This window comes from Schistocerca americana, chromosome 3 (assembly GCF_021461395.2).
Source record: "Schistocerca americana isolate TAMUIC-IGC-003095 chromosome 3, iqSchAmer2.1, whole genome shotgun sequence".
NCBI lineage: Eukaryota > Metazoa > Arthropoda > Insecta > Orthoptera > Acrididae > Schistocerca > Schistocerca americana.
This window is the reverse complement of record NC_060121.1, coordinates 928,963,429-928,990,715: the sequence shown is the minus strand read 5'-3', so window position 1 is coordinate 928,990,715 and position 27,287 is coordinate 928,963,429. Positions and strand designations below refer to the sequence as shown.

At 43.3% G+C, this 27,287-nt stretch overlaps 1 protein-coding gene across 4 annotated transcripts in view; it reads left to right on the top strand.

Moving 5' to 3' along the window:
• LOC124607120 (heterochromatin protein 1-like) overlaps positions 1-27,287 on the top strand; it is a 135,642-nt gene that overhangs the window by 72,719 nt on the left and 35,636 nt on the right. For all 4 annotated transcript variants that reach the window (XM_047139325.1, XM_047139322.1, XM_047139326.1 and 1 more), the window contains one exon: positions 26,227-26,337. In XM_047139325.1, coding sequence (XP_046995281.1) covers positions 26,227-26,337 — 111 coding nt within the window. The remainder of the gene's footprint in view (positions 1-26,226; positions 26,338-27,287) is intronic.

Below are 27,287 nucleotides of genomic sequence, written 5' to 3'. Positions count from 1 at the left end.
TCCTTGCTGGTGATGTTACCTGGAGAAAGGACACAGTAGTCACTCTCCCTCCCTTCCTCAAGTCCATCTTCTGTGGTTATCACCTCACACTACACCCCAAACTTATATAAGAAACTGTTAATCCTGTCCTCTGGCATGCCTTATCATCGTGTAACGTGACATGTTCATACAGAAAAGAAAAAAAAACACATTCCATTTCTTCCTTGCAATGAAAGGGGTTAGTGTAAAAACATTGTTTAGGTAGTATGATAAGAACCTTCCACTGTGTGTGCATTGGTTTGATGGGTGTATAGTACTGGAGCAGCACACACAAGCACCGAACGTCACCAAGGCACGCGAGCGATTGAGCGTCTCCACATGCTGTGAAAGGTTTGGTGTCGTGACTTGGCAGTGTTTTGGAAGCCAGAGAACAAGAAATGGTCCCGACAGGGCAGTGCCCAAGAAAACAGTTGAGGAAAACTTGATAGAAATGTCATTCAATTTTATTCTGTTCTCATTCTTTTCTGTTCTAAGAGCCTGTTTGGAGGTGTTCTGATGTACTGACAAGGGAACCTCCCCATCGCACCCCCCTCAGATTCATTTATAAGTTGGCACAGTGGATAGGCCTTGAAAAACTGAACACAGATCATTTGAGAAAACAGGAAGAAGTTGTGTGGAACTATGAAAAAAATAAGCAAAATATACAAACTGAGTAGTCCATGTGCAAGATAGGCAACATCAAGGATAGCATGAGCTCAGGAGCGCCGTGGTCCCGTGGTTAGTGTGAGCAGCTTGGGAACGAGAGGTCCTTGGTTCAAGTCTTCCCTTGAGTGAAAAGTTTACTTTATTTATTTTCGCAAAGGTATGATCTGTCCGTTCATTGACATCTCTGTTCACTTGTGTTTTGCGACCGCACCGCAAAACCGTGCAATTAGTAGATGAGAGGACATGCCTCTCCAATGGGAACCGAAAACATTTGATCGCAAGGTCGTAGGTCAACTGATTCCTCCACAGGTAAACACGTCTGATATATTCTATACCACACTGGTGACGGCATGTGCATCACATGACAGGAATATGTTGTCGACTCACCTAACTTGTACACTTGAGGAATGGGTAAAAAGATTCTTCTACCTTGCCCGATTTAGGTTTTCTTGTGGATGTGATAATCACTCCCAAAAAAGTGATGAAAATATAAGTATTTGTCACATAAACTGCAACAAATGAATGCAACAGTTTCACAGTCGTACAGTTTTCCCTGTGCTCTGTCAAAACATATGTTTTCAAATTTTTTCCTTGTGTAGACTGTCAAATCCTGCATAAGTCCAAGCATATCAGAACATGTCCTGGAATTTTGGAGAGCGAAGTTGACTATGTGTTAGTGCCTGAACTTTGATAATTGACACACAATCACATAAGCAATACTGCTCTGTGTACCTGTGCAGCTTCGTAAAATCATAGAATCTTTTCACAAAGTATTTCACTTGCCGAAAATCACACACATCTAATGGATGCACAAGAGGTGTACAACATGTAGGAATGGTAATCACGTCTACTCTCACACTAAAATTGTACAATGCCTGATCCTTCTGTCCTGTATAGCTGTCAAGGAGTAAGACAAAATCTTTGTCCGCGTCAGGAGCAATCACACGTTCGTTAAAGTCTTTCATGAGTCTTTTCTCCATTTTTCCTGACGCACTGCAATTCGCAATGACATTCGGCGTTTGCGCAAGTACCCTATTCACCTGTTGCTGAACTTGAGTCCAAATACACCATTTTTTTCCTGCAAACATAAATAAAATGTAGGTAAAAGAAATACTGCTTTGTTCAGAGCATATTGTGTGGTATAACTATGTGAAGCGGCATGCAGCTGGTCTACAGTACATTCCGTGTCGCCTTCTCCAACTAACGATAATGTGCGGGTCGATTTCATTTCATAGTTAAAACCGGACTGATCTGTGTTGATAGTATATGCATCTTCATACTGTTGGAATCTGACGTTAGTTTCTGTAACAAATGTCTTAGAACACCCAGTTTATTCGCATAGTTCTTGCTTACATATTTCATAATCTTCCTGCTCGTAATTTTGTATTTTCTTTTGAACGTGACAAGCCAATGAGATGAAGCCTTGAAGTCCAGGGCGATTTGTTTAGCATAATGCAATCCCCAAATCTGTAGGTCTGTATCATGCACTGCACTCTATTAATTTCTGGCTTTAATAAATTGTCCGTATTCATGGTTTTCTAGTTCACTGAACTTCTGTCTTTGGGTTCCACCTCGTGCCATGACTTCTTTGCAATATTTAATTGTGCTTTTTTCCTCCATCCCTTTAAATTCCTTAAATTTGTTACTTCACTGCATAATCTATATTTGCGTCTTGTAATTGGTTTGGACAGTAACCTGTATTGGAGCATTTCCTTCATGTAACCCAAAGAAATACCATCAGATTGAAGTCGCAGTATTTCCTCTTCGTGTTCTTCATACGGATCGTCAACAATCTCATCATCTGGTACATACAGCCCTGCAGCAGTCAGCAAGGTATCGTCATCACCACACGTACTGTTTATCAACAAATCTAGGAAATAATCATACAAATGTTCAACAATTATTCGATCCCTTAAGGAACTTTCCGATTCCTTACAGTTCGGAAAATATTCATTGACCTTGTCATTGAAGTGGCGAGCTATATTTGCTGGATTCTTATTGCCCACGGAATACATCTCACGTATTTAATGCACTCTCGTCCAAAGTAGCGAACAGTCGACTTCCAGCCAGGGAGCCTCGTTAGCAGGAATACTCTCTCTTTACTCTCTCGACTGCTGTAGTCGACTGACGTCGTGTGTTTGTTTAGGTATAGCGTCCCCATACTACGGCGCAGTTACCTCGCAATGGACGGACAGATAATAATGGTCTGAAAATAAAAAACTAAACTTTACACTCGAGGGAAGACTTGAACCAAGGACCTCTCGTTCTGCAGCTGCTCACACTAACCACGGGACCACGGCGCTCCTGAGCTCACACTATCCTTGACGTTGCCTATTTTGCGCATGGACTACTCAGTTTGTATATTTTGCTTATTTTTTTCGTGGTTCCACACAACTTCTTCCTGTTTTCTCGATTGATCTGTGTTCAGTTTTTCAAGGCCTATCCACTGTGCCAACTTATAACTAAATCTGAGGGGGGGGGGGGGGGGGTTGCGATGGGGAGGATCCCTTGTGAGTAAGAAAAGATGTGTTCATCCAACTTTTTAATTGTTATATCAGAGAAACAAAATACAGAAGAGCTGTTGAAAGATGTTTATGTCATTTAGTAGCTTGAGTACTTCAAAAGTCTCTTCCAGCCCTAAGAAACTACATTCTGAACTGAATAAATGACATAATCCAATGAGAAACAATATAAATGTGTGATTTAAAGAGGTACACAACAAATTTAAGACATTAGAAAATCAAATCTCAGACACGCGAAATTAAGTGGATGCATCAGAACAAAGCAGAGAATTGGGTGCAGTAACTAGTAACCCAAATGCTTTAAGTAATTTGGAAGAACAACTATAGTGGCATTTTTAAGCAATTTAAGAAAGTGTTAGTCAGGGGTTAGGTGGGCTCCTCTAAAATTAACTTTTTTGTTAAAAGTTTATGACAGGAAGCAATAGATTGGAGTTCTAAATGGAAAAATAAGTTTTAAGACAGCGAGTTTGTCGCTGCAAAGTTGACGCGCCGCGTAAACGGCTGTAGCAACTTGGTGTGTCACCTCTGACGACGACTCTCGCTGGCTGCAAGCAGAGTATCTTTGCGGAATTAGACAGTGTTTTGTTTTCCAACGTTGTATGGCTTTGTCACTGTGACAAGTGACTGTTCATATCAGTAAACATAAACGCTATACTGTGTGTGTTGACTTGTGGAGTTTGCTTTGTGTTGTTTAGCTGTTCAATTTTGCGTATTTGACGAAGTTTGTTTGGTTTGTGGATATCAATATGCCCCATTTCAGCAATAGAGTGTTTAAGAAAAAGCACAATGAGTGGAAGAAGAAATCTTTTTGTTGTTTCGAAGGAAGATGCTGCTCAGACTGCTTCACCGACTACTCCAAATAAATGCGATAGCACTTCTTCCAGCAAGAAACTGTGTGACAGCAAAGAAAAATTTGAAAACTATGAAAGTGACAGTAATGGTTAATGAAATAATTAATATTTCTTTGTGCTCTAATATTTTGAAACATAACGTATTTTGCCTAGTTTGCAAAGAAAGAGGACTGGAATTCAAAATACCTTCACACATTGGTTTTGCATGTAAAATGTTATTGAAGTCTAACAAATGTGCTGCAGAAGTTTTGTTTTCTATTTCTAACAGTATTCCTTATAGTGGTAATAGTGGGAAGAAGGTGTATGATCTAAATGTTAGGCTAGTGTATGGCTTGCGTTGCATTTGTAAGGCAGTGCTGCAGAGACAATGTTATGTGGAATTATGAACTTGCCAAAACAACCAACCAAGCTTGGATTTTATAATGAATTGGTGGGATCTTCTGCTGAAGACATTGCTCAAGCAACAATGAAGAAAGCAGTTGAAGAAGCTGTGACAGATAATGGGAATTGAAGAGATTTAACTGTTGCTGTAGATGGATCATGGCAACGTAGAGGTCATAAATCTCTAAATGGAGTTGTGACAGCTACCAGTGGAGACGGTTGCAAAGTAATTGATGTTGCTATTCTCTCAAAACATTGTAGATGTAAGGGCAATACCAAGGACGAACATAGTGGAAGTTGTGAAGCAAATTTTCACGGCACGAGTGGAGCGATGGAAGTAGAGGGAGTGAAAGCAATTTGTTCCAGATCACAGGAGTGGTATAATGTATGATACACTATCTATCTAGGAGATGGTGATTGTAAGGGATATAAAGCTGTAGAGGAACTCGAACCTTATGGCAGTGAAATTTACATTAAAAAACATGAGTGCATTGGACATGTGCAGAAGCGCATGTGGGCCGCTTGCGCACACTAAAGCGGGCATTAGGATCCCAGAAGCTTAGTGAAGATAAGACACTTGGAGGAAGAGGAAGATTGACAGATGAAGCAATGCACATAAAAACAGTTTGCCAATTGATGTAATTAAGTCCATATTCAGAGATTTAGCTCAGCCAAGTTTATTGGAAAAGTGTTTACATGAGAAAACACAAAATCCAAATGCAAGTGTAAATAATTTAATTTGTATTAGGATTCCCAAAAGAGTGTATGTACAGATAAAAACATTGCATTTTGGAGTGTATGATGCAGTGGCAACATACAACGAAGGAAACATTATCAAATGTGATGCGCTGAAACGCTTAGGTTTCCAACCAGTACACAACACCATTTCCACAATGCACGTAATTGATGAAGAAAGACTAAGAGGTGCAGGAAGAAGAGACAAAAGCCTACAACATGCAGCAAAAGGGAAGAAAAGGCCATTGAAAAGAAAACTAACACTGGAAAAAGAAGAGGAGAGATAATCTATCGTATGGGGTGGAATGTATTAAAAAACTTTGGAAGCCATTTCCCAATTGTAAAAAAAAATTGTATAATTCAAGAGTTGTAGAAGAAAAATTGCAAAATTTTAGAGAAAAAATAAGCATCTGCTTAAAAAAATGTAGAACAAAGACCTGTAAATATTTCTTATCATGGCATTATAATTTTGTAGTCCAAATTTCAGAGCAATATGTTTAATGTTTTAGAAAAAATGTTCCTTCTATTTGCTAAAATTAACATGGAGGAGATGGATCGTTCCGGCTCCCCGTAAGAGAGAACTTATATGTCTTAGTGATTTTACTCGAGGGTATAATGATCATAAGCCCAAGTATGGAAAGTATATATTCAGTAAAGATTATTCAGAGGAGAATTTAAGGACTGAATGCTATATGCATCATGGAAGTTTGACTACTACCGTAAGTGGTAAGATATTTATTATTTGTACCCATTATTCTAACGAGTATATGAACATTAATGAATATCTGAGCCGAGTATTAAGCAATGAATTCTTTTTGTGTAATGTATTATGTCAGTTACAATCAGTTGAATGATGAAGGTTTCTCAGTAGTGAAATACGTACTGCTTCACACATATATTTATGAACAGCATTTATGTAGGAAAAAGATGAAATGTACAGTTGTAAGATGTATCTATTGTCCTGGCCCTGGAGGAGGTTATCATGTTGTTGTTGTTTTTTCCATCAAAATATCATTATGGGTGTGATGTGCCTTACATTACCAGTCACTTGAACGACTTATCTGAGGTGAAGTGAACATTAATTTATTATTATTGGTTTTTAAATTAAGAATTTGATTGAAAAGTTTGCGTATTTACATAACGTAATTAATGTTGTTACGATTTCATGTTTTCGTCTGCCGAGACCAAAAAATCTACTGTTAAATATAATTGCTGGTTCAGCAGCAAAGCATATTCTTTAACATTGTACAGATTTTTCGCCGGCACTATGGTGTTGCTGCATATTAAATCTAGTATTCACTTTAGTAGAATTGGATGTTAAATGGTAGAAAATACATTAAAGATTTATGTTAGTGATACGTAAAAAAATGCTTTATACGGGATTGCAGCATTGCTAGGAGAGATTTACCTTGGCCGAAATGAGATTAACTGATAGTCAGACACTGATACTAATTTTATTTAGGCAAAAGGAGGCAAAATGGCCTCCTATAACATCTGCCCCCCAGAAGAATTTGCACCCTTCATAAATTTGACAAAGTGATATCTATGTCCCATCGGGGGTCACAGTTGATTGATTTGTTACTTCATATTTAGCTGTCCATGAAGCAATTTCTATGTCATCAACTATTATATTAAATCAGTCTATTACTGCATGAAAAGCGGGGAAAGCTTGTTATTTGTGTATGAAGAACATTGGTTAGTGAATAACAGTTACAAATTTTGAGTAACACAGGTGTCCTTTTCAAACAATGGAAATCCAGGTTGGAATATCAACAATATCAGAAAAAGATAGGTTGCTACTCAGCATAAAGGTGGCATGTGGAATTGTAGACAGTCACAACAAAAAGACACTTACACATTAGCTTTAAGCCAAAGCCTTCTTCAGAAAAATGCACACGCACGTGCGCACGCGCACAACAGCCATCTTGGACTGGATGCAGCTTCCATATAGAATGAAAGCAGCAATCTGGAGAGGTTGGGGAAGGGATAGTGATAGTGATAGTAGAGTATGAGTGTAGGGAGAGAAGTGCGCCATCTGATGAAGCATACAGGGATTAGACTGCCAACAGTGTTGGGTGGCTGTGTTCAGGGAGGGGGAATTGTGAAGCAAAACAGGAGAGGAGAGAGTGGGGAACGGGAAAGATAGACAGGTGTGTTGCCAGAAGGCGGCACTCGGAGTGGATGAGAATAGGAAGGAGGTGATAGGACAGAGGTGGTGGTAACTGTTGGGTGGAGGGTGTGTGGACACTGGTTACCATAGGTTGAGGCTGGGATAATTTTGGAAGCAGAGGATATGTTGCAAAGATAACTTTCATCTGCACAGTTCAGAAAAGCTGGTGATGGGAGGATCCAGATGGCTTGGGGTAGTGAACCAGTTATTGAAATCTTCTTCCGCCACACTTACAATAGCCTGCTGACTCCAAACCCTCCACACAACAGTTTCCACTCCTTCTGCCAACGCAACTGGTCGTTTCTCCCCGTCCTCTCCTGCGTTCTATGTGAAAGTTGCATTCTGGTTTGAGCTGCCAGATATATGGTACTCACGTGTGCCTGCTTTTGTGTGTGTGTGTGTGTGTGTGTGTGTGTGTGTGTGTGTTTGTTTGTTTGTTTTTCTTTTCTGAAGAAGGCTTTGGCTGAAAGTTAATGTGCAACAGTCTTCATTATGTCTGTCTACAACTCAGTATGTCATCTTTACAGTGAGCAGCACTCTTATCCTTCCCTTATATTGCAAATGTCCTTTTGTATGTATGATTTTCTATTTTTCCACCTCTCTTATGAATAAAGATTGACCTTTGTATATCTTTATAGGGGAGATTAGACAGCACAGGGCGTTAAATATGTTATATGTATGCCACTTAAGTACAGAGGTACTTACAATCAGATACATACAGTGCACAGTGAGCGACTATTGACTTACAGACTAATGACTAAAAGCTAGAGGATTGTTTGTAATGTGAACCAAAGTATGTGTTAGTGACATCAGTTATCTGGTGGTTAAAGGAAAGGAAGCTGATACTCATCCCTGAAGGATGTTGTAATATGTTAACATATCAGTGAAAATAAAAAGTGTAGAAAGCAAATTATTTTGTCACTGTCACGGTAGATGGAATTAGTGTAAATCATCTTTCACTTGGTTCCACCTCTTTCTTGCAATCACATGAAAGATTTTTTGTACAAATATTGTTTGGATTGTTAGTATGTAGGGAACTGTCCACTGTGCATACGGTGGTTTGGTGAATGTGCAGAGTCAGTGAGATTTGCGAGAGCAGAACATCATCAAGGCACAATGGTGATCCAGCTTCTCCACCTGCTGCGAATGGGTCACTTAAACTTTGGTGTCACAACTAGGCAATGTTTTTTAGGAGACCAAGAGGTGCTGCTGACAGCACGTGTGAAAACAGCTTACTAGAAGTGTCATTTGATTCTGTTCTGTTGTCAATGCGAAGAGTCTCTTCAGAGGGTAATGTAAAAAGTAATGAGAGATGCGTTGCAATTGTTATATCGGAGCAACAAAATACTGAATACAGATGTTTAAGTCATTTAGTAGCTTGCATACCTCAGAGCTCTCTTCCAGCCCTCAATCTCGTTCAGGCAGAAAAGAAGTTATATGAGAAGAATTAGTAGCATTGTGTAGCAGGTACACTGCATTAAGATAATTTAAGGAAGACGACCATACAAGGAAGTAACTACTGTAAAAAGTATCCAGAATAGCATCCCTGTGACAGTTCATTCGGAAGGTAACACATCTTCTGGGCCTAGTCCAGACATAGAATAGTGAAATTACATTCCACTTGACATCATAAATACACATGAAACTGGTACGTCTCAATATACTACTACCTTCGCAGTCAAAGGACACTTGTGTGGTTTGTGTGATAGTGTCTCCCCCCTCCCGAGAAAGTTTCACCATCTCAGGTGACAACAAATCCAATGCACCTCTGAAAGAACAAATGTGCCCTACGTGTATCACTGTTTTACGCAGTTGTAATTGCAGCTTGACGTAAACATTCAGTAGCAAGATCATAATGCACGTTTGTACCAGATGACAAATGTTTTTCTACCCTTTTGGGTATATGGTCTCGTCAGCATCACTCACAGACTTGCACCATATTCCGGTAACTTAGCATTGCATTGACACAAGTTACTGATCCTCTTTATGTCTTGGTAGTGGCTTGTTGTACCCATTCGTTCAATGTTCTCACGAAAGTTCAAATGGGTTCCCTGTTTCTTTCTACCATTGCCTTGACTATCTCAGATAGTGAAGGTCAACTCTAGAGGGAGCGAATTCCACAGTGGAAAACCGCTGTTATTGTGCAAGAGTTAAGAGTGTAATTCTCAACCGTTTAAATCCTGGCCATTTGCTGATTATGTGGATTACATAGTAAAGGCACAGGCAAGTGTCAGAAAGAAATCGCAAATATTTCTGGACTCAATAGCACAGGCATGTGTCGGGAAGAAATTGAAAATATTTCAGGACTCAATAATTTGCCCCACTTACTCTGCAAACCATCGAAAGTCATCAGAAGAATTCTGAAGCATTGGTATCTCAAAAAATAATTCATTAGGAAGAATAATAGTCATTTTCAGTAACATGTGTTCATGACATAACCCGTTTCTTATGACAGCACTTGCATTTAAATGGCATGTGTTGTTCATTATACGGTTAAATTTACATGTTGTGATGGTGGTTATAAACTTCTGGTAAAATCAAGAGCATTTCAGTACATATTTATGCTGTTCCATAAAAACACGGGAGAACTGCCGGATATCAGTAACGTCCTGCCACGATATTTCGGCACAGTCTTCTGGCCATCTTCAGGTGAGTACCACTGTGGTAGTATTGGCGAGTACACGCAGAGCTCCGCTATTTAAAGCCACACTGAGGTGACATTGGACGAGCCAAGTGGTGCGAAAAACAGCAGAACTTTATCAAATAATTCTCTACCGAAGGAGGTCATCAAGAGACTGCAACCAAACAGTTCAGTTCCACCTAGGCTATATGGACTGCCTAAGATCACAAGGAAAATGTGCCATTACGTCCAGTTGTGAGTAACATTGGAGCAGCCACCTATGACCTAGCAAAATTCTTGGCATCTTTGCTCAAACCAATGATGGGCAAGTGTGCACATCACAAAGAATTCTAATGATATTATCAGCCGACTTCAGTCACTACAACTGCAAAGTAACGACTTATTGGTCAGTCTTGATGTGGTTTCACTTTTCACAAAGGTGCCTCTTGTGGACTCACTACACCTCATTGGCAATATATTTGGTGCAGATATTACAGCGTTGTTTGAGCACACTCTCTCCTATACATATTTTATATTTAACAATGAATTTTACAAACAATCTGACGGTGTCGTCATGGGGAATCCTTTGTCCCCCCCTGGTGGCCAATCTTTTTATGGAAGATTTTGAGGGGAGAGCACTCAACTCCGCCACTTTTAAACCAACAGTATTTTGGTGATATGTTGTCGACACTTTTATAGTGTGGCCTGATGGTCTGGACCGCCTCCAAGAATTTTTACGTCACATGAACTCCATACATGAAAACATAAAGTTTACCATGGAGATAGAGAAAGATGGTTGTCTGCCATTTTTAGATGTCTTGGTGCGACGGAAGAGTGATGGCACACTTAGTTACACTGTTTGCAGAAAGCCCACTCATACAGACCTGTATCTACAAGCTACTAGTTGCCACCATCCAGTACGAACAATGGGCGTTCTCAAAACCTTGATCCACTGTGCCCATACTATCTCTGATGCCGACAGACTTCAAGCGGAACTGGAACACCTGCAAAAAGTATTTCTGAAGAATGGCTTTTCAACTAGCCAAGTGAACAGAGTGATGAAGACCTGCAAACAACGGAACAAGGAAGAGGAAGAGGCCTTCAGGTCGACTGCGTATCTACCATTTATTGGGAATATTTCTTCATAGATAGGCAGAATATTGAGAAAGTATTAAGTGAGAGTCATCTTTCGCCCTCCTTCCAAAATTTCATCACTGGTGGGATTCGTTAAAGACAACATGAGCTTGCGTAAATCAGGTGTTTACAAAATTCTGTGTGAATGCGGCAAATCATATATAGGGCAAACAACATGAACTGTGCAGGAACGCATTGTGGAACACAAACGGCATACTCACCTTCTCCAACCCACCAAGTCTGCAATTGCCGAGCATTGTATTTCCATAGACCGTTCCATGAATTATGATGACACAAAAATTTCGGCCCATACATCAAACTTTTGGAGCTCGATTATCAATGAATCTGTGGAAACAAGATTGTCTGACAATGAGACTCTCATCAATCGAGATAGCGGTTATCAGCTAAACTCTGCTTGGAATCCTGTTAAAGAGAAACTTCGTAGTTGACGTAGTTATCTGCATAAAGATGAAAATCGACCTGATATCGATACGCCAAGCTTTCACCGTGGAGGGCGCGAGGCGCAGCGCACGGAGTTGTTATGAACGCGTACGCTGAGCTGCGCAAGTGCAATGTCACCTCAGTGTGGCTTTAAATAGCGGAGCTCAGTGCGTACTCGCCAGTACTACTACAGTGGTACTCACCTGAAGATGGCCAGAAGACTCTGCGCCGAAATATTGTGGCAGGACGTTACTGATATCCGGCAGTTCTCCCATGTTTTTGTTGAACAATCAGTACGCCGGGAAAGCTTTAAACATCACATATTTATGCTATTTGTGGGACATGAGTTGGGCAGCATGTTGCAGAGCCATTGAAAATAAGGAGTTGTGTCAGAACATAGTTGACTTGGAAGTTTCTATTTGTAGTATGATCAGAATTCTGTAAACCAATTTGTGACTCTTCTTTTTATGTTTTATGAAATGTATTAAAGCATAAATAACATATTGCACTCTTTCTTTAAGTGAGTTAATTACACATATTCCATAGCTACCTTGTATTTCACTGATACCATAGCAACAATGTATCCGTAGTTAATAATTTGGTGACCATGACCTGTCTTGGGCTGTGATGTTAGATGACACACGATCCTCCCAGCACTCGAAAACTGAACGGGTTTTGTAGAACAGTGTTCGGACACCTCACTGCCTGACCAGTGAGAGGTGCTATCATCTATTATCACTTCATAGAATTACTTCAATAGAAGTGGCAAACATAAGAGCTGCTGCTGCGACTGATTGAGCTATTGTGTGTTCACATTGTTGTGAGATGTGTTCTTAAACATTGATGTGTTCTGTAATTCAGTTACAAATATATCGTTGGCTGAAGGAGAAATAGCTGAATAGAAATAGCCTGAAGAAATTGCTGAAGAGCTACTCCAGAAAGGTAAAATACTGGCTCAAGAAATTGTTCCTAGCGCAACTAACAACAGTTGGCTACAAGCGAGTTGGAGTGCCCAAAAAGGGCTTGCTAGTCCTGACAAAACTCTACCATCTGGTGAGCAAGATGTATGAGACAGGTGAAATACCCTCAGACTTCAAGAAGAATATAATAATTCCAATCCCAAAGAAAGCAGGTGTTGACAGACGTCAAAACTACCGAACTATCAGTTTAATAAGTTACAGCTGCAAAATACTAACGCGAATTCTTTACAGACGAATGGAAAAACTGGTAGAAACCGACCTCGGGGAAGATCAGTTTGGATTCCGTAGAAATATTGGAACACGTGAGGCAATACTGACCTTACGACTTATCTTAGAAAATAGATGAAGGAAAGGCAAACCTATGTTTCTAGCATTTGTAGACTTAGAGAAAGCTTTGGCAATGTTGACTGGAATACTCTCTTTCGAATTCTAAAGGTGGCAGGGGCAAAATACAGGGAGCGAAAGGCTATTTACAATTTGTACAGAAACTAGATGGCAGCTATAAGAGTTGAGGGGCATGAAAGGGAAGCAGTGGTTGGGAAGGGAGTGAGACAGGGTTGCAGCCTCTCCCCGATTTTATTCAATTTGTGTATTGAGCAAGCAATAAAGGAAACAAAAGAAAAATTAGGAGTAGGTATTAAAATCCATGGAGAAGAAATAAAAACTTTGAGGTTCGCCGATGACATTGTAATTCTGTCAGAGACAGCAAAGGATTTGGAAGAGCAGTTGAACGGAACGGACAGTGTCTTGAAAGGAGGATATAAGATGAACATAAAAAAAAAGCACAATGAGGGTAATGGAATGTAGTCAAATGAAGACAGGTGATGCTGAGGGTATTAGATTAGGAAATGAGACACTTAAAGTAGTAGATGTGTTTTGCTATTTGGGGAGCAAAATAACTGATGATGGTCAAAGTAGAGAGGATATAAAATGTAGACTGGCAATGGCAAGGAAAGCGTTTCTGAAGAAGAGAAATTTGTTAACATCGAGTATAGATTTAAGTGTCAGGAAGTCGTTTCTGAAAGTAATTGTATGGAGTGTAGCCATGTATGGAAGTGAAACATGGACAATAAATAGTTTGGACAAGAAGAGAATAGAAGCTTTCGAAATGTGGTGCTACAGAAGAAGACTGAAGATTAGATGGGTAGATCACATAACTAATGATGAACTATTGAATACAATTGGGGAGAAGAGGAGTATGTGGCACAACTTGACAAAAAGAAGGGACCGGTTAGTAGGACATGTTCTGAGGCATCAAGGGATCACAAATTTGGCATTGGAGGGCAGTGCGGAGGGTAAAAATCGTAGAGGGAGACCAAGAGATGAATACACTAAGCAGATTCAGAAGGATGTGGGTTGCATTAAGTACTGGGAGATGAAGAAGCTTGCACAGGCTAGGATAGCATGGAGAGCTGCATCAAACCAGTCTCAGGACTGAAGACCGCAACAAAAACAGATTTGTTTAGAGAATTTGAAACAATCTACAGGTAAAGCAAAGCATCGAGGAAAGAAATAAACTGTTATTGCCCTGATTAAAGGGTTACTGTACAATGTGTACAGCAATCGGTGAGTTAAGAGTCCTACATTCAATTATTTTAATTGCAGTAATGTCTTATTATTTGTATTTTAATGAAGAATTTTAGAAATAACTATAGAACAAGTTTTATGTTCGGATTGATTATGTGTGAGTGAAGTTGTGTATGAATGACATGAATACATCTTTAAGTTAAATATTTAGAAGATTTAGCGTACCTTTTACAAATTGTTTGAAAGATGGTGTTTCCTTTTCCTTGTTCACGCTGGACGTAGTAACAGACTGATGGTGACAATTTTCTAATGTATGAAAACACTTCCTCATTATCATTGTCTGCCAAATTGTAAACACTGTTGTAACTGCATTGTAAATGCTTCTGTAACTGCAATCTTATTGTAACTGAGGCAACAACAGTTGATCCAGAACAAAATGTCAGGAGTTTGTCTATCCACAGTTGCAGTGACGATAATCATTTATATGCGAAACTTAGCCTCAGAAAGTAAAGCAATATAGTGAAGAAGAATTTCATTCAGTGCTTTCAAGATCATCGAGAAAAGTTGCACTCACATCTCTGCAGATATTTTATCTTTCAATTCAACACCAATGCTTAGCCAGTATAGCCACTAAATTCTCTTTACAGACTTGAGGGCAGGGTTCTTACATCAAGACAAGAACAAAATGTCTAGTAAACAGGGGGCTTTAAAACACATGCCGTAACATGTTTGGTGCCCCACACCTGCCAGGCACAGCAGCTCAGGAAATGCCAGGTGGCTAATGCCATGCCTAGCATGTTCTGAATATCGGCACCATCTAGTCTACAGTATTTTTTCAGGAGACGAGGTACTGACAGAATTGAAGCTGTCAACACGGGTCATGAGTCATGCTTGGGTAGCTCAGGTTGTAGGACACTTGGCCGCAAAAGGCAAAGGTCCCAAGTTAGAGTCTCAATCCGGCACACAAGTTATAATCTGCTAGGGAGTTTTGGTATGTTTTGTTTACTGTACATGTTGGATTTGCTGCAGTCAGTGCCCGGACACTACAGTGAACGTCAGTTGCGATTTAACTGTTGGTTTATCTTTCTACCATACTGTGGTGAAACTTGTACAGGTAAGTGCATTTGTTTTCAATTTATTGTTCTTTCTCTTTTAAAATAATTACTTTCAGTGTAATTACGCACAAGTTATATTTTTGTAGAAATGTCTGAAAATGGGTGTGGACGTAAGAAGAAATTATTTCCTGTTGAAGGTAAATTTTGTGTGTAATTACAGTGAAAATAATTATTTTATAGGTAAAGGATGATAAATTGAAAACGAATGCACTTACTTGCACAAGTTTCACCACAGAATGGTAGAAAGATAAACCAAACAGCTAAATAGCAACTGATGCTCAGTGAAGAGTGCCTGGGTATAGACCAACGCAAATCTGACCCATACAGTAAATAAAACGTAGCCTAGTCAGTGCCAATAGTTACAAAACACTAGGTGTAATGTCGCCCGCCTGGCGGAGCGGAGACACCAAACATATTAAAAGCTATGAACACTTGTTAATTTTTGCTACTGTGAAACACCTCTCTTCTATTGATCAAGTGCTCATAGATCTTAAGGTGTGCCTTTTACAGCCCATGTTAACTAAACATTTTTTCCCTGTTTTGGTGTAAAGAAACTGTCTTAAGAGTCTGTAAGTAGACTTTAGTTACACCCTGTATACAAATACTTCCATTAGAATCTGATTTTAATATCTCCTTTCATTAATAATGGGATAAACATACACAATGGCCAAAAAGGAAATTTACTTTCATGCATGTAATGCAGATTGTGAGGGGTATGGACGTCTGCTGTGAATGAGCCACCTGAACACCAGATCTGCATCTACTTGTCTACTCCGCATTTCTCACTTAAGTGCTTGGCACGTAGTTCATTGAGCCACTTTAAGATTATTTCTGTACCATTCCATTCTTAAATAACGTGTGGGGAAAAACAAACATTTACATCTTTCTGGCAAGCTCTAATTTTGCCTATTTTATTGTGATAGTTTCTCCCAATGTAGATGGGCATCAAAAACATATTTTTGCTTTCAGAGGAGAAAGTTGGTGACTGAACTTTTGTGAAAGTGCCTTTCTTTTAATGATTGCCACCCCAGCTAATTTATCATATCTCATTGTGACGGTGTCTGGTAGACCAGGCAGATAGCAGTCTGAGGCAGAAGTCATCTTGACGAATGGTAGTAACGCATCACAGGTTCAACTGTGTAACTGATGTACTGCAACATAAAAATTGATACAAAGGCTTGGAAGCCGATAGTTCAATTCTTTTATCTTGGCGGCTCGCGCATGCCCACCCAGATGCGGGAGATTGCTGTGTTGCTAGTTGCAAACGACGCACGCGCTAAAAGAAGCAGTGCCATAGTATAGTATAGTATAGTTTGCAAACTTATGTTTAGGGTGGAGTGCGCAGTTTATGAAGTAAAGCCACCATGGCCGCTTTAACCCTTTCGCTTCTACAGAGACGTGCTCCCCGCGTTCTGCGCTGTGTATGATTTTGTCATCACTGCGCTGCTCGCCTGTGCAGACACATGGTGTTCCGACTGCTGTGACACATTTATCATTTGATTTCACAAAAACTATTTGGTCCCAAAAATTTGATTTTTTTACACATGTTCTTGACTGATACCTTCCCCCTATAAAGGACTTAATTTTGCTTCGGTGTTCAACGCAGTTATTGTGCAGCATTAAATGTAGTAAACCATTTCATGAAATTTTGGAGAGTTTTGCAGCGGTAAATGTCCATAGCGTATACTTTCTGTATGGTCGATTTTAATTGCCACAATGTTGAGAATGAAATGTGGACAAGATACCAAAATTTCATATAAAATTTACTGTATAACAATATCTCATTTAATTTAAGTACCAGATTGGTGTTGTATGTAATATTGAGAAATATTCCGTCTTTCGCGACTGTAATAAAAGTTTTATATCAGAGTCATTTCGCTTTTTTCTGAAACGTTCTGACTAAAATAAAGTTGACGAAGTACACATAACTGAATTGTGGACGTAATAAAACATAGAAACTAAAATATATTGTCAGTGAGGCGCAATGTGCAAACAATTTGTGTTTGTCACAACGGACAGCAAATACTTGCCAAAACATAGATCAGTTGACGAAAACATTGAATATGATGTTGCCAAAGCAGCAAAGCAAAGAATTGCGTCAGACAATCAAGTAGCTCGGCAATGTACGAGCAGAAATTCTGCTCTAAATAATTCTTTTAATACTGTCGCAAAAGAATATATCTCAATATAAATTGTAAAACACCGACTGCAGAAGAGAAGATATACAAAGAGAACAGATAACATGAATATTGTATGTGTGCCTTTTCATTGTTTTTAATTGCTGTGAAAAGAAACATTGGAGGACAAAATTAGAAAAACTGAAAACTTATTATGATTATAATGAAGAGACAAAGCACTAGAAATTTCAAAAAATTACATTCAAACAAATAATCTTCATGAAGTAAGACACTTTGATATTGTTCTTAAATAAAGAAAATATTAATCACCAAACATGGTTGGAACTCAGAACCTTTCGCTTAGCAGCCAAACACCTTAACCATTACGCTAATGCAGTTCGTTGCTCAGTAGAACTCCTGCTCTAAAATATCACGCAAAATACTGACAAAAACAGTTCGTATGACTATGAATTACTCACATTTCATCGAAGTACAATAGAAAATAAACAGTTACCGCTGTTCTTTATTGTGAAAAAGCTGTTCGTGAGAATGATACAAACACCTTTCCTTGCTATTGCCTGAATTAGGAGGCTTCTTGCTTGTTTGGTTTAATTAATTAATAGAATATGAAGCAATTGGTATAAAGAATGCTTTTTCCAAACTTTCCATAAAAGGAAGTCTGCTATCAAGACATTGCTTTTGTTCAATTACTTTATTTATGACTGAACGTTTCCAAAACTGAAGACTCTTGTCCGTGCTCTGCGCTGCAGTCGTGCTCTGGCAACGTTGTTCTCTGTTCATTGGCTGACTGTGTTTTGTGACGTCAGATGCGCAGAACGAACCTAAACTCGGCCGCCATCGTTAATGACGTGCACTATGGTATGTATTACTACTGGTTTGTGGCAGTGACTGATGTCAGGCCGGCAACAGCCAAATGTGGCGTACTTTTCTTGAATCGTCAGCAATCTTCACCACCTGTCTGTCTCGTAACAATGACTTTCAGGACTTTAGATTGTTGCTTTTCCATCATGTCAGCAGGCTGAAATGTGCTTTTGTGAAAATTTTACTCTCTATCTTAAAAAATCAAGCTGTGCTGTTACTGTGTCAAGATGTCCCCTGCTCGTGTAGGTAGTGGTGCTGAGTTTAGAATGCAAGTTTCTTGACTGCGCGGGGTGGGGCACTCTCTTCCATATTTCTTCTGCCCCCCCCCCCCCCCCCCCCATGTGGGTTCGGGGGTAAGGATAGGCCAGAGGTATTCTTGCCTGTCGTAAGAGGTGACTGAGAGGAGTCTCTCACGTTTCAGCCTTTGTGATGGTCTCCTCTAGGGTTTGACCTACATTCTTCAAAATTTTTCCCAAGAGCAAGCCAGTTAGGGAAGGGCACCTTACATGGTGCATCGTGCCTTGAGATCCATAGCCCACTTTCTCGCTGTTGCATTGCAGTCCCACTTGTTCTCCATCTCATCGGCGAGGACGCCTTCCTCGGTGCATTTTCCACCATGCAACATGCAGTGTCGCTTTCTGTGCCGCCGATGACCATGGACTTGTTTGCACCTACTATCCAGCACGGTAGCCAGTCCGTTGTGGTGGGTCAACCATGTACCCTGTTGATTATAGCTCCCTGACTACACAGGGATCACTCTGCTGATGCCTGCGCCATTAACTCATCCACGTGTGCCAAGGAGTAGATGCCCGTCACTGTGGGGCATCTGGACTCCCAGCAATGGCCATCCTGCCAGGCGGCCTTTCCTGCAGCTCGGTGGTGCCCATGGGGAGGGCCCCTGATCGGAGTGAGTGGCAACAAGGCAGATGACGCATGAAGAAGCATACCATGTCATCACTTGCTGGTGATCAAACACCAGCAGTCTCCAAGCATTCTAAGGCTCAGTACAATGCTAGGAAGTACGACACCAAATCGTTCCCCTTCCTGGCCACGCCATGGGAGGAACGCCAGGCTAAGGATGGCAGCGAACCTCATTCAACCCAGTACCTCGCATGTATGAGCACTGATGGGGACTCTTTTGTTTCAATGACGTCACAATTTTTTGTAGACCATTTAGAGGACAAGTTTGGGGAGGTGGAGGGCTTGTCCAAAATGCGGTCAGACTCAGTCTTGATAAAAACAGTGTCCTCTGCCCAGTCACAACTTAGAGCAACAAGGTGTTCATTTGGTCTGGCGCGTCTATTGGGGTTCGAGGGATAATCAGGTTGCCACCGGTGCCTTCATCTTGGCCTTCAAGGGTGACATATTGCCCGAGAAAGTGAAGGTGATGGTCTACTGCTGTGATGTAAAGCCATATATCCCTCCCCCTATGAGGTGCTTTAAGTGCTGGAAGTTTGACTACATGTCTTCCTGCTGTACTTCCAGCGTCATATGTGGAGATTGTGGACGTCCATCACATTCCAATACTCCATGTGCTCCCCCCTGCGGGACCGAGGGTTAGAATAGGCCCGAGGTATTCCTGCCTGTCATAAGAGGCGACTAAAAGGAGTCTCAAATGTTTCGGCCTTCTGTGATGGTCCCCTCTCGGGTTTGACCTCCATCTTTCTAAATCATTCCAAAGAGCGAGCCAATTGGGGAAGGGCGCCTTACATGGTGCACTGTATCCGTCGTGCGATTAGACCTTTAGCCGGCTTTCTCGTCGTTGCAATGGCGTCCCGCTCGTTTTCGATCTCTTGGGCGAGGATACGTCCCTGGGTGCGATTACCACACTGCACTCTGCAGTGTTTCTTTTAACTGCGACGACGACCTTGGACATTTTTGCACCTAAGATCCAGCACGGTAGCCAGTCCGTTGTGGTGGGGCCGCCATGTACCCTCTTGGTTGTAGCCCCCTGACAACACAGGGATCGCTCTACTGATGCCTGCGCCGTTCACTCCCCACGTATGCCAAGGAGTAGATGCCTATCCTACTGGGGTATCGGGACTCCCGGCAACGGCCATCCTGCCAGGTGGCCTTTGCTGTGGCTGGGTGGCGCCCGTGGGGAGGGCCCTTGGTCTGAGTAGGTGGCATCAGGGCGGATGACCCGCAATGAAGCGTGGTACATCATCTCTCGCTGGTGGCCAGCAGTCTCTAAGCGTTCTCGGGCTCGCTTTAATGCTCAGATGTACGATCCGAAAACGTTCCCCTCCCTGGCCACGCCGTGGGAAGAACGTAAGTCTCAGGATGGAGGTAACAGTTATTCGCCCCGATTCTTAGTTTGCACGAGAGCTGATGGGGAGTCTTTTCTCTCCACAAAGCCTCAGTTCTTCGTCGAGCATTTAGAGGACAAGTTTGGGGAGGTGGAGGGCTTGTCTAAAATGCGCTCTGGGTCAGTACTGATACAAACGGCATCCTCCGCCCAGTCACGCAGGTTACTTGCTTGTGACAAGTTGGGGGATGTTAACGTTACTATTACACCACATAAGAGTTTAAATATGGTCCAGGGTGTTATTTTCCATAGGGACCTCCTTTTGCAGTCTGATGACGAGCTGCGCGCTAACTTAGAACGTAGAGGTGTTCATTTCGTCCGGCGCGTCCATCGGGGTCCGAGGGACAATCAGGTTGCTGCCGGTGCCTTCATCTTGGCCTTCGAGGGTGATACGTTACCGGAAAAGGTCAAGGTGATGGTCTACCGATGTGACGTCAAGCCCTATATCCCTCCCCCGATGCGGTGCTTCAAGTGCTGGAAGTTCGGCCATATGTCTTCCCGCTGCACTTCCAGCCTCACATGTCGAGATTGCGGACGCCCATCTCATCCCGATACTCCATGTGCCCCGCCTCCCATCTGCGTCAACTGCGGGGAGCACCATTCACCTTGCTCGCCAGGCTGCAGTGTGTTCCAGAAAGAGCGCAAAATCATGGAATATAAGACCCTGGACCGGCTGACCTATACTGAGGCCAAAAGGAAATATGGCAGACTCCATCCCGTGAGAATGACATCTTCTTATGCAGCTGCTACAACAACTGTGCTAGCCCCATCAGTTTCGCGACTTCCAGCCAGCTCGATCAGCAGTAAGACTCCTCCTGCCCCCTTGCCCGTGGGGGGCTCTGCCCCACCGGTTGCTCCTGCACCACCTACCTCAGGAGCAACATCCTCCCACCCGTCGGGGACGTCCGTCCCCGCTTCTCACCCGGAGAAGCGTCTAACTTCTTCGGCTACTCTCGCCCGTAAGAGTTCCCTTGGGACCCTCCCTTCCCATGGTTCCACCAGCGGGAAGGATGACGGCCGCCAGTGGCATAAGTCCTCACCAGCGGCCGGGCGTAGGGCTTCACGATCCTCCTCTGTCCCGGAGACTGAATCGGTGAAGCCTTCCCAGCCGGTGAAACCCAAGGTTCAGCGAGAGAAGTCCAAGAGAAAGACCTCTAAGGCCAAAGAACTTGCGGTGGCACCAACCCCACCGCACCTTTCGCGCTCTGCGTCTGCGGATGAAGTCGAGATTCTGGCATCCGCTGAGGACCTTGATCTCGCTGGTCCCTCAGACGCCATGGATGCCTCTCGTATGGGTACTGAATCGGTGGCAGTGGGTGAACAAGCGGCATAAATTGCCTTCCCAGTCCTTTCACGCCTTTCTCAGCCATGGACAATATCATCCTCCAGTGGAACTGCGGCGGGTTTTTCCTCCATCTAGCTGAGCTCCAACAACTTATCAGCCTTCGCCCTTTCTTCTGCATTGCTCTTCAGGAAACTTGGTTTCCAGCAATGCGAACCCCTGCCCTCCGTGGCTATCGGGGTTATTATAAGAACCGGGCAGCATATGAAAGGGTGTCGGGTGGCGTCTGCCTCTATGTCCTTCACACTCTGCACAGCGAGTCTGTCCCTCTCCAAACACCTTTAGAGGCTGTTGCTGTTCGGGTGTGGACGCCACAGGCTGTTACCGTCTGATGGTGATGTCTCGCAGCATGTTCTGGCTGCGCTGATAGCCCAATTGCCGCCACCTTTCTTGCTATTGGGCGACTTCAACGCCCATAACCCCCTGTGGGGTGGGTCAGTGGCAACAGGTCGAGGCGCCATAGTTGAGCATTTATTGTCGCAGCTCGATCTCTCGATTTTAAATGATGGTGCCTTCACACACTTCAGTGTGGCGCATGGCACATACTCCGCCATTGACCTTTCAATCTGTAGCCCTAGCCTCTTACCGTCTGTCCAATGGAGTGTGCATGACGATCTGTGTGGTAGTGACCACTTTCCGATCTTTCTGTCACTACCACAGCGTCATTCTTCTGGGCGCCCTAGCAGATGGGCTATGAATAAGGCTGACTGGGACTTGTTCTCCTCCACTGCCGCTCTTGAGCCTCTCTCTAATGACGACATTGATGTGGTGGTTCAATCGGTCACCACCGGCATCGTTACTGCCGCCGAATCTGCCATTCCCCGCTCCTCTGGGTCCCCTCGGCGGCGGACTGTGCCTTGGTGGTCGCCTGAGATCGCTGCAGCGATTACAGATCGCCGGCGGGCGCTACATCGTCACAAGTGACATCCCTGCATTGAACACCTCATCACCTTCAAACGGCTGCGTGCGCGGACCCGCCGCCTTATCCGCCAAAGCAAGCAGGAGTGCTGGGAGGGTATGTGTCCACCATTGGCCTCCGTGTCTCTCCATCGTAGGTCTGGGCCAAGATTCGACGCCTCTATGGCTATTGGACCCCTGTCAGCGTCCCTGCACTCTCACTGAATGGAGCAGTTTGTACAGACTCCGATGAAATTGCCAACAGCTTGGCAGAGCATTTTGCTCTTAGTTCCGCTTCTTCCAATTATCCACTGGCCTTCTGCTCCATTAAAGAGCGGATGGAACGTCGAGCCTTTCGTTTCGCACCCACCACCCAGAATCTTACAATGCTCCAATCAGTGAGTGTGAATTTCGCAGTGCCCTTGCCGCTTGTCCTGATACCGCTCCTGGACCAGATGGCATCCACTGTCAGATGCTGAAACACCTCTCAGTGGACTGCCAGCGGCGGCTCCTCGACCTTTACAACCGTATTTGGGTCGAGGGTGAGTTTCCGTCGCAGTGGCGGGCAAGTATCGTTATCCCCATTCTGAAACCAGGCAAGAACCCTTTGGCGGTGGACAGCTACCGCCCCATTAGCCTCACCAACGTTCTTTGCAAGCTTCTTGAACGGATGGTGAGCCGGCGCTTGACTTGGGTACTGGAGTCTCGGGGCCTTCTGGCTCCATCTCAGGGTGGGTTCCGTAAAGGCCGCTCCGCTGCCGACAATCTGATGAGCCTGGAGTCGGCCATCCGTACTGCCTTTGCCCGCCGGCAGCACCTGGTCGCTGTATTTTTCGACATGCGGAAGGCGTACGATACGACATGGCGTGATCACATCCTTTCTACGCTTCATGGATGGGGTCTTCGGGGCCCTCTGCCGATCTTTATCAGAAATGTTCTGTCGTATCGTACCTTCCGCGTGCAAGTCGCAGCCTCATATAGTTCCACCCACGTCCAGGAGAACGGTTAGCCACAGGGTTCTGTTTTAAGTGTCTGCCTGTTTTTAATAGCCATTAACGGGCTCGCTGCAGCCGTGGGAAATTCTGTCTCTGCTTCCCTGTATGCTGACAACTTCTGCCTTTATTACAGCTCTACTGGCATTGCAGCTGTTGAACGTCAGCTACAGGGTGCTATCCACAAGGCGCAGTCTTGGGCTGTAGCTCATGGGTTCCAGTTTTCGGCAGCCAAGACCTGCGTAATGCATTTCTGCCGGCGACGCACTGTCCACCCGGAGCCGCGGCTTTATCTTGCCGGCGAACTTCTTTCAGTGGTGGAATCACACAGGTTTTTGGGGGTGGTTTTCGATGCCCAGTTGACTTGGTTACCTCGTATCCGGCAGCTTAAACAGGCGTGTTGGCGGCATCTAAACGCTCTGAGATGCTTGAGCCACACCCGCTGGGGCGCCGACCGATTTACCCTGTTGCGGCTCTACCGGGCGTTAATCCAATCCCGTCTGGATTATGGGAGCCTGGCTTATGGCTCAGCATCCCCCTCTGCGTTGCGGGTGGTGGACCCAATACTACACAGCGGGATCCGACTTGCCACTGGTGCCTTCCACACCAGCCCTGTGGACAGCATCCTTGTTGAGGCAGGTGTCCCTCCACTGCGGGTACGACGCCAACAATTACTGGCTGCTTATGCTGCCCATGTTTTTAGTTTGCCCGGGCATCCAAATTACCGTGTCCTGTTCCTGCAGTCGGTCATCCATCTGCCGGACCGTCGGCCCCGGTCGGGTTGTCCGATCGCCGTACGCGTCAAGGAGCTTGTCTGCGGGCTTGGGTTTTTCCCTGTTCCACCTCCTTTCCAGACGCCTCTGCGTACACCCCCGTGGTGTGTTCCTCGCCCTTGCCTTCGGCTCAACTTGGCACAGGGCTCGAAGGACTCGGTCCCTCCAGAGGCCTTCCGCCGCCGCTTTTATTCCATCCTTGCCACGTATCAGGGCTCTGGAATTGTTTACACCAACGGTTCGATGGTTGCTGGTCGTGTCGGGTATGCGCTAACTTTAGGGGACCATTCCGAACAATGGTCCTTGGCAGCTGGCTTTAGCGTTTACACTGCTGAGCTGGTCGCCATCTTTCGAGCCCTAGCGTATATCCGCTCCTGCTCAGGTGAGTCCTTCGTTATCTGTAGCGATTCCCTGAGCGGTTTACGAGCTCTCGACCAGTGTTTCCCTCGTTCTCGTCTGGTGATGGCTATCCATGAGTCCCTGCATACTCTTGCGCGTTGCGGCCGCTCTGTGGTCTTTATGTGAACCCCCGGTCATGTCGGTATCCCGGGCAATGAACATGTTGACCGCCTGGCGAAAGAGGCCACGTGTAAACCATCTCTGGATGTTGGTCACCCAGAGACTGATTTGCGGGCAGTCCTCCGCCGAAAAGTTTTTGCGCTTTGGGACGCTGAATGGTGCGATCGGATCACACCCAATAAACTCCGTGCCATTAAGGAGACGACGACTGTGTGGCGGTCATCCATGCGAGCCAACCGCAGGGACTCAGTCGTCCTTTGTCGGCTCCGCATTGGCCACTCCCGGCTAACACACAGTTATTTACTGCGCCGGGAGGACCCTCCTGTCTGTCGCTGCGGGGCGGCTTTGACAGTGGCCCATATTCTGTTGGCCTGCCTCCTTTTAGCTGTGGTCAGGCAGACATTTGCGCTGCCTGATACGCTCCCTGCTGTTTTATCTGATGACCCTGTTATGGCTGCCTTAGTTTTACGTTTTATTAGGGCAGGGAGTTTTTATTCTTTAATCTGAGTGTTTCTGTTTTATTTTATTGTTTTGTGTTGATTCTGGCCTTTGGCCTACGGTTTTAAACTAAGTTTTTAGTGTGTTTTCAGTGGTTAGCTTTTCCATTTTTTTTTGTTCCTATGGTCGGCCAACCACCGTCACACTCAGTGTGATTCTATTTCGTTTTGTCTGGTCCTTGTCTATGTTTCTTTTGTTCTGTGTCGTCTGTCTCCTATTCCGTTGAACATTTTTTATTCTCTGTGGGTATTGTTAGTATTTTGGAAAAAGGGACCGATGACCTCTGCAGTTTGGTCCCTTTGATCCTTAAATCAACCAACCAACTCCATGTGCTCCACCTCCCATCTGTGTCAACTGCGGAGAGCATCATTCCCCTTGCTCACCAGACTGCAAGATTTTACAGCAAGAAAGGAAAATCGTGGAATACAAGACTCTGGACCGACTGACCTACACAGAACAAGGAACCAATGACCTAGCTGTTTGGTCCCTTTTCCCCTCTTTTAAACCAACCAACCAATTTCTTCTGCTTTCTGCAATGTCTTTTGCTCGTTGGTCATTTTGACTGTGACATGGAGGGCTTGGTCTGGATTGCCCTGGCTGGAGAGGACTTTTATGTGGTTGTTCCAATTTAAGTTATTCTGAACTGTAATATCTAGATATTTAGTTGAATTAACAGCCTTTATAGTTGTGTTATTTATCATGTAACCTACTGTATATTAATTTATTGTCTTTCTTTAGCCTCCAGCAAAGAAAAGAAAATCATCCAAGGTTGCAAAAGTACCAAAAAATGATGATGAAACTGCAGACGATGAAAATGAGGAGGAAGAAAGTGAAGAAAAGGCTGTTGAGGTAAGTTTCTTTGGTTATTTGTTTCATTACCAGTATATACAGCAAATGATTCCTTTAATCTGAAATTAACTCCCATACAGAATAAAAACAAAGCGAGTCAATGTTCCACAACCAAAACTGGATTTCCTTGTCTTTTGCTCTTTTAAGTTGCCCCGTCAGAAATATATATGTTATCAGGTAAAATATTTCGGAAAAGGGACACTTGTGTTTTTATGTTCCTCAAAAAGTCGAAAAAAGCCTTCAGCTATGAAAAGAGCCCAGGATTTTTATTTATTTTATGTGTAACTATGAGAGCACATCCCTTGTTTATCTAACCAGCGTCCATGAAATTTGGTCTAGAAATCAGATTGCAGAGAATAATGAAGCTGAAATAGGTACTTTTAATTAAAAATGTAAGTGCTGCTTTTACTATTAATATTACTGATGATACTGAAAATAGAAATAGAGGTTGAGTGACATTGGGTATCAGTGTTATGGTCATATCCTGTTATATTTTAATTTGTTCACACTACGAGTAACATCACACTCGTATCAAACTGCCTGATAAGGTTTGTAAGGAGAGATGGCCAGTCTTTAACAAAAGTCTGAACCTATTCTCAGGTTTAAGAAGTGAAGCATATTGGGAACTCCATTAAAGACCAAAATACACTGAGGTGCCCAAAGTAATGGAATAGCAATAAGTATGTATGCAGATGGTGGTACACAAGGTATAAAAGTGCAGTGCGTTGGTGGAACTGTCATGGTACTCAGGTGATTGATGTGAAAATGTTTCCAATGTGGTTATTACTACACAACAGGAATCAGCAGACCTTGAATGCGGAATGGTAGTTGGAGCTAGATGCATGGGACATTCCATTTTGGAAATCGTTAGGGAATTCAATATTCCAAGATCCACAGTGTCAAGAGTTTGCCAAGAATACCTAATTTCAGGTATGACCTCTCACTGCAAA